The following is an 8,655-nucleotide window of genomic DNA, read 5'->3' as shown; positions in this document are numbered from 1 at the left end:
CCCCCGGCCGAGTCCCCGCCTCCGCCGCCAGACAAACTTTCCGGCCCGCCTCCAGCCTCCGTCCCTCCCTCCCCGCCTGCCCGCCGGCAGCGCAGCTGCCACGTCGGCCAGCCCTGGGCCCCTGAGCCTGGAGGAGGGACAGAGGTGCGCCCTGGACGTCCCCAGTCTGGCCCAGCCTGGCTGGGACCCCACCCACCGTCATCCCCACTGCGGGGAGGACCCCACAAGTTGTCTTTCCCTGTCCTCCCCGCGGGAAGGAGACTTCCCAATCACTGTGGTCCTCTGGTCTGGCCTCAGACTAGGCCACTAGTCTGGCCTCTTCAGCCAGCATGTGTACACACACACACACACACACACACACACTCATGCATCTACACTGACTCACACATACCCACTTCAGCCACTCACTCTCCCACATTCATCTTCCATTCCCTGGACACTTAGGTTTGGACACGTCCCACCTGCGCTCAGGCAGGGTCCTAGGCCTGGAGGATGGGCTGGGAGAACCAGACAGTTAATTTTGTTCCTCTGGAGTTTACTTTCTGGTGGGGGAAGAAGAAAGATAAATAACCAAAGGAGCCAGAGAAATACCAGCTAGTAGTGACAAAGGCCAAGCAGAGAATTAAACTAGGATGCTGGGTTAGGCGAGCACAGTGGCTGCTTTCGCTGGGGGTGGGCTTGGGAGGGGATCCCTGGGAAGGCTGCTCTGGGGAGGGGATTTCTGAGCTGAGACCTCAGGTTCCAGACAGAGGGAGACGAAAGGCAAAGGCCCTGCAGGAAGGAGTTTGGGGAGCATAAAAACAGAAATGAAGCCATAGTGTCTGGAGCACAGGGGTTGACAGGGAGGGTGGAGGGAGATGGGGCCTGAGGCAGGGGTTGGCAAAGCGCAGACCACTTAAGTCCTTGGGAGGCCAGGGTTAGGATGGGATTTTATTCCAACTGACACAGAAATGGGGAGTTCTAGCAGGTTATAGGGAGTAAGGGTGGAAACAGGGGACCACTTGGGAGGCTATTGCAAGGTGAGAGGTGAAGTTGATTTGGACTAAGGTGATAGCAGTGGGGCTGGAGAAAAGTTGGCAGATCGCAGATAGACTTGATAAGGGCTGACAGACTGGGAGAGGAGCAGTCTGGGGTGGGAAAGGAGATGTGAAGTTCTGTTTGGGCTGTGTGATGTTTAAGATGCTCATTAGGCATCCATGTGGAAATAGATGGGCAGTTCCATATAAGAGCCTGGAGTTCTGGAAAGGAGCCAGGCTGGGGACACCCCCACTAATTCTCACCATCAGGCAAAAACACAAATGCAGGCTCAGCACTCACATGGTCAGAGGCTTATCCAGCCTCTCACTGCATGTTCACATGTAAACACGTTTGTTCACATGCATCAGTAGCCACACCCTCACCCAGCAGGAATCAGGTGCCACCAACACAGATAAGCGTCTCAGCAAAGAAGACAGCATCGACATGATCTTCTGAGCCAAGGGACCCATGTACAGTTCTGAAAATATTAATAGCTGGGGCAGTTGGAAAATATGGCTCCAAAATTCTTTGTTCCTTCCTTTGAAATCTGGGTGTGCTTGTAACTGCTTTGGCCAGTAGGTTGCACAGAGTGACATCGTGTGATTTCTGAGGCTGGGTCACTGTGACACTGGTCACAGACCTGGAGCTCTGAGCTTCTAAGAAGTCTGACTACTCTGAGCCTGCCATGCTGTGAAGAAGCCCAAGGCACACAGAGAGGCCATGTGTGGATCCTCCTGTGATGGTCCTAGCCTTTGAGTCTTCCCAGCACGGGCTCCAGAGCCAGCCTTCAGATGATTCTGGCTCCCAATCCTCAAATCTTGCCAGCTGAGGCCCCAGACATTGTGGAGCAGAGACAAGCCATCCCTGTTGTTCCCAGTCTGGATTTCTGACCCACAGATTCCATGAGTATAATAAAATGGTCATTTTAAATTTGAAGTTTTGGAGTAAATTGTTATGCAGCAATGATAACTGGAAACAACTGTTTAAACTATTGAGGGATAATTGATTTAAGCACTTTATGTGTATTTACAACTGCCTAATGAGTAGGGATTATTAAAATTTACCCCCATTTTGTGAGTGAGGCAAAGGAAGTAAAGTAACTTGCTTGCATAATAAACAAATAAATAAAAGCAATAGTGCTGGGACTTCCCTGGAGGTCCAGTGGTTAAGACTTCACCTTCCAATGCAGGGGGTGAGGGTTCGATCCCTGGTTGGGGAGCTAAGATCCCACATGCCTCGTGGCCAAAAACCCAAAACATAAAACAGAAGCAATATTGTAACAAATTCAATTAAGACTTGAAAAATGGTCCACATCAAAAAAAATCTTAAAAAAAAAAATCAATAGTGCTTAAGGACACACACTAGTATACAGCTGATCCGGAAGTCAAACTTATGGGGAAAACTGGGCTCTTATCCATCACACTCTACTGCCTTTCTGGCATGGAGAAGAGCCCAAGGAGGCCCCTTGGCCATTGCCATGTGACAATTCCTCCTTCATATGAGTATCTGGAATTGTCACCAGGAGACCTGGTACAGAAAAGCCTGGGCTGTTCCATTCCTGAGATAACCTATAGAAATCATATGACGAAAAAGGCATGAAGTCATTGATCTTTGATTTCTATGGCTTGCATTAAATCAGGAAGATGTTTGCATGCCTGCTGTCAGGTTCTATCTCTCCTAGAGAATAGAGAATCCCTCTTCACTGGTTGCCCCAAATGAGAAAGGAAAAGTTCTAATCGGGCATTTTGGTAGGCATCTTCAAAAATGGCTTCCCTTGAGGGTAGGCAGGACCTAGTGACCCACTTCTAACAAATAGAATACAGAAAAAATGATGATTGTTATTCTAGAGATCAGGTTATAAAAGATAGCGATTTCCGTCTTGCTCACCCTCTCCTGATCTCTTCTTACTCACTCACTCTGATGAAGCCACCTGTGTGTTGTGAACTGCCCAATGGAGAGTCCCACGTGGCAAGAATTGAGGGTGGCCTCCAGGCAATAGCCAGGGAGGAACTAAGGCCCTCATATTAACAGTCTGTGAGGAACTAAATCCTGCCACTAATCAAATAGTCATACAAACAAACAAAAAGACAATGCAAAAGAGGAGAGATTCACAGGGGCACCAGGAATTATCAAGGTTGTTTTTTCCCTCCTATGAGAAGTCAGGGAGGGCTTCCTTGAGGAAGTGACATTTGAGCTGAGAATGGAAGGATGCCTAGATGGGTCTAGGCAACAAAGAGAGGGAAGAGCACTTCTGACATGGGAAATAGCAGGTGCAAAGACCCCATGGCAGGAGGGAGCCTGGCAAGAATGAGACTGAGAGAAAGCAAACGTGTTTGAAGATCACAGAGCAGAGGGGAGTTTGGTGGGAGATGAGTCTGAAAGAGGGACATAGGGGCGCATGCAGGACCTCATGGATCTTTATCTGAAGCACAAGGAGCCACTGAAAGGTTTTAAATAGGTTTCCTACCACAGAAGCCAGAACCAGTCTGACCATAGCAAGCCTAGGACTTGTAAAGATGTTTGCACAGTGGATTTTCCAAGGAGGGTGTTGGAGGTCGGAAGGAACGAAAAGTACCCACCAAACTGAGAAGGTATCTTGAGAATAAAAAAAGAGGCAGGCAGCTCCATGTAATCAATGGATCCGTTTATTATAGGGTAACTTACAGGGTAGGAACTGGTGGACAGCAATCCACCCAGTGCATTTGCAGCTGCACTCTGAACCTTCAAGGGGCCATTGGGACAACTTTATAGTTAACCTAGGGTATGGGGGCACATGCTTGGAAACAGGAAATGTATTCCTAAGTCAAGATTTATGAATGGGTAACTAGTTCTGTAGGTACTAGGAGTACGTCAGCAAAGGTCTTCATCATTGTTTGGAGGCTAACGGAGCATAGAGGTCACCTGGACCTAAAGATCATTAAACAATATCTATTAACTACAAAGCCCTTGATGACAGAGCAAAGATTTACTATGCAGAACAGCCGTAGGTAGGGTCAGTGGAAGGACAGCAGGAACTGTACGGACTCAAGATGGCGTCAGTTATGTTAACAGCCATACAGAGGGGTTCAGACAGATTTGATAACCATGGAGATGATCATGTGGACACTAACAATTATGATAATGAAACTACAAACCTGGGAAACTGGGCACTATAAATAGAATTGTTTCTGGGTGAGCTTTAAGTATGCTGGCTGATGAAAGGTGCTGGAAACCACATTATGTCAACACAAAGGGTCTGATGATGGAAAAGGTGACCTACCCTGTGCATGAATGAACGCAGGGACTGTGGCGCTGATGGTTGGTGTCAGTCGTAGCAACCCTCAGACCCAAGGGCCTTTCTTCAATATTTCAAACAGGGTCTCAGTGATGGGGGAAGGCAAATGCACACGTGAAGAGTGTATGCACCAGGTACCAATCCACCAGGTACCCTCATGAGCAACATCTTATTTAATTTTAATAAGCTATGGCTAAAGTAAAACTAATTATCTTCTTTCTGAAGATGATGGATCTGAAACTCAGAGAAATAATGTTTGTTGCTGCATCACACAGTGTGACAGGCACTTGAGGCTGCCTCCACTATGTGTGAGAGTGAACACATATACATTAAAAAAAAAATCTGGGAAGAAACATTATATCATAGTTGACGGGGGGGGGGGGCGCAGATTGATGGCAGGGACAGGGGTTCTTCAATTTTTCTTGTGGACAAAACTGTGTATTGTAAGAATTTGTTATAGCCTGTATTAGGTTTGCAAATAAAATAAACAGTAAAAGTTTATTTGCTAATCACTCCCAGTTCGGCTTGGGTTCTGTCTCCTTTGAAAAACTCTGCAGCCTGATTATCCCCACCACCCTCTCTGACTCTCAATTATTATTATTATTTTTCTGTAAGATGGGCTTTCATCATTTAACTTTATTCCTCCTGAATGCACTCAATAAACGGTAGCTGTTACTATCCTAGCTCTAAAGACGACGTCGGACACATGGTTCATTGTCCACCAGCCACACCCGACTCTGACTAGTGTAAGCCCCTATTGGGGGGGGAGTTCAGGAGCCCAGGGACGAGGAGTTCCAAGAAGAGAACTCCTGGGGGTGCAGCTTCCCAGGATCCAGAAAGACTCCTGAGGAGAGCACATTCCAAAAAAGTTTTTCCGCGAGAAGCACCGAAGCTTTCCGAAAATAGCCGAAGAGCTGGGATGCAGGGGCCAACAAAGCCGACCGGGAGAGTCACCAAGGGCTTCCGGAAAGAGCCGAGGAGTGGAAAGAGCGGTTTACCGAGAGTTGCCGAGAGTTTACGGAGATAGCCGAAGAGCGGGGAGGCGGGGCCACTAGGCTTCGAAAAGAGCCGAAAGGTTGGGAGGAGGAACCACTTTCACAAGGCGGAAGTGTCGGCGTTCGAGTGGCCGAAGAGCTCCGAGGATTTCCGAAGCTAGACGAAGCAGTTCCGACAGTTTCCGAAGAGGGCCGAGGGTCTCCGAGCGGCTATGCGGAGGCGCAAACATGGCGGAGGCAGGCTCCGTTGCGAGTGAGCTGAACGAGGGGCCAGCGCCCGCGGCCGAAGCACTGGTAGCGGCCCGGGAGCGGAGCAGACGCTTCTTAAGCGGCCTAGAGCTGGTGAAGCAGGGCGCCGAGGCGCGCGTGTTCCGCGGCCGCTTTCAGGGCCGCGCGGCCGTGGTGAAGTACCGCTTCCCCAAGGGCTACCGACACCCGGCGCTGGAGGCGCGGCTCAGCCGGCGACGGACGGTTCAGGAAGCCCGGGCGCTGCTCCGCTGCCGCCGCGCAGGTGAGGCCGCCCGGCTTGGGGGCGTGGGGGACGCGGGTAAGCGGCTCCCCTGCGCTGCGGGCTGCGATTTGCCTCAGTTTCTCTGTTTGTGCCTTCTGCATGGCTTTCCGTTAAGAAATGTCATCCTTTCATCCTTCTTTTCGTTCATTAACTCTTCAGAAGCCGCTTGGCCTTGCAGCGACTAGCATTTGTCCCGGAGCCATTGGCGCCTGGTTCAGTTCTAGGCTCTGCCACTCTTGCTCAACATTGCGCATGTCATTTAACTGTCCTGAACCTCGGTTTCCCCATTTGTACCGTCTCAATTTTCGATCATTATCTTTTTTTTTCCTTTTAAGAAGCAGACGTAATTACAAGTACTTGCCCAGAAGCCAGGCTCTCTGGGTTCAAAATACTCCGCTCCTTCATATATAGCCTTTCAGCAAAGTTATATAACCTCAGCCTCAGTTTCCTCACATGTAAAGGGAAGTCATTGTAGCTATGTCCATCTCATAGGGATGTTGTGACCATTAGACAAGATGTGTATGCCATGTATTATGTTTGAACGTAGGACTGACTTGTGGCGCTCAGTAAACATTAGATTTCATTCAACTGTTTATTTTTTCATTAAAACATCATTGCACCATGACTGTAAACCTTGTCCTCAGATGAGAAACGTAGGCTCAGACAAGTAACTTGCCCAAGCGACCCAGCCAGGCTCTCAGCCCGTATCCCTCTGACCCAGAAACACTGGCTTTTCACTTTTACACTTCCTACCTTTGTTTCTGTCATTGGTATTTTTTAGGTGTCTGCTGTACTCCAAGACACTGTTAGGTGCAGGGAGATCTGGAGGAAATTCAGTAGCGGACAAGCAGATGCACCTCTGCCCTTGCTCAGATTTAACGACATTATTCACGTGTTCATATTTTCTGTTTTCACCCTCTCCAAGATCTAAGTTCTGTTAAGCAGGGATCGTGCCTGCTTTGTTTTCTGCTGTATCCCAACAGATTTGTCTCCAGTATCTAGAAGTGTCTTGAGGATGATTGACATTCAATGAAGATTCATTGAATCTTCAAATTCAGAGAAGTCATTGAATTATTGGGAGTATTGATCTCATGTTATAGAAGCAGAAATGGCAGCTTAGACAAATTAATGTGACTTTAAAGTTATACAGCTAATAAGGAAGGGAGCAGGGATTTAAACTTGTCCTTCCTCTCTATAAAGATGAATCTCCAAGCCGGCACATGGCTTGGCCTCCTGCTAGTGTCCTTGTCAGGTAGAAACGGCTCTGACTGGGCTGTGCTTACCCTTCTGGCTCTTTATTTTGTTTTGTATTTTAGCGAATAAGTATGACAAATGAAGTCCAATCATAAAGGGTGGAAGGGAGGAGGGAGCTTTGGCTCTGCTCACCTTAGCTATGGGGTGGTCTTAGCACAGTCCTGCAGGGGAAACTTCCAGAGAAGTTAAGCTGTACTATTCTGCAGCATTCCTAAATCTTTTTCCCGAAATACGCAGATACACACTGTAAAAAACTGGCTCAGTCTTTGAAACTTAAGCTTACTATTAAAAAAAAAAAAAGTAGTATCTAATTCAATGACCCCTTATGTCTTGGTTGCAGGAATATGTGCCCCGGTTGTCTTTTTTGTGGACCATGCTTCCAACTGCTTATTCATGGAAGAAATCGAAGACTCAGTGACTGTTCGAGATTATATCGAATCCACTATGGAGACTGAAAAATCTCCCCAAAGTCTCTTTGGCTTAGCCAAGGCAATCGGACAGGTTTTGGCTCGAATGCACGATGAAGACCTCATTCATGGTGATCTCACCACGTCCAACATGCTCCTGAAACCTCCCCTGGAACAGCTGAGCATCGTGCTCATAGACTTTGGGCTGAGTTTCATTTCAGCACTTCCGGAAGATAAGGGAGTTGACCTGTACGTGCTAGAGAAAGCCTTCCTTAGTACCCATCCCAAAACCGAGAGTGTGTTTGAAGCCTTTCTGAAGAGCTACTCCGCTGCCTCCAAAAAGGCCAGGCCAGTGCTTAAAAAATTAGATGAGGTGCGCCTGAGAGGGAGAAAGAGGTCCATGGTGGGGTAGAAGAATTCTGTGACGACCACAGACGGTTAAGCTGTTCACAGTAACTTTGAAGGAATACTGTTAATATGAGATCCGACCTAAATAAAGGTGGTGGGATATTTTTAGGTGCCGTCTGTGATCATGCTTCTTAGGCATTATCATCTGCAGTTGACTTCTCAAGAGCTTACTCTGTACATAAGACCTGTCTGGCAGAACTGGGCATTCAGAATAAATCTCAGGCTTTCTCTGCAGTTGTGCCGTGTACACCTCAGATCGAGGGCATGGCGTTACAAAACATTGAACCACATACTGAGAACCTTATGCTGTTTTCAGTCCTGGTGAGGCAAGGACAGAGTCTCAGTTGGTGACAGTATGTCTTTATCAGCCCTCTAACCCAGCCTTTTTTGTTGTTGTGTTCATGACAGACTCCACTTTGAAACCAATACAGTGGGTTACAACCAGCATTTTAAGAAAGAAATGGAATCAGAGATTAGAAAATATCAGAGCACATTACATGTAGTATTGTAAGTATTGTTTTATGAAACTTGTTTGAAATGTGTATATAGACAATGGTATGTACTAGGTTTTGATGTAAAATACAGTTCTTTTTGAGGGTCATGGTAAAAAAAAAAAGTGGAAAAATGCTGCTTAACTCCAATTTCTCCTTTTTAAAAAAAGCAAGCTCAGCTTTCAGGCAACTGAAATTTATGTAATTCTGTACAAGACTTTATTTTTGTTGCTCTGTGTTTTTATGGCTATCTTCTAATTAAGATAAGTGATTGGTATAAAGTTCCTTTTAATTTCTG

At 47.2% G+C, this 8,655-nt stretch overlaps 1 protein-coding gene across 1 annotated transcript; it reads left to right on the top strand.

Moving 5' to 3' along the window:
* Nucleotides 1-5,514: 5,514 nt before the first annotated feature.
* On the top strand, nt 5,515-8,064 carry TP53RK (TP53 regulating kinase; the record flags this gene model as incomplete). The annotated part of the gene is made up of 2 exons (XM_079718291.1): nt 5,515-5,797; nt 7,392-8,064. The coding sequence occupies 2 exons, from the start codon at nt 5,515-5,517 to the stop codon at nt 7,868-7,870; spliced, it is 762 nt and encodes a 253-aa protein (XP_079574417.1). The 3' UTR covers nt 7,871-8,064.
* Nucleotides 8,065-8,655: the final 591 nt, after the last annotated feature.

This window comes from Hyperoodon ampullatus (genome assembly GCF_949752795.1).
Source record: "Hyperoodon ampullatus genome assembly, chromosome: 14".
Classification (NCBI taxonomy): Eukaryota; Metazoa; Chordata; class Mammalia; order Artiodactyla; family Ziphiidae; genus Hyperoodon; species Hyperoodon ampullatus.
This window is presented reverse-complemented; position numbering and strand designations above follow the sequence as displayed.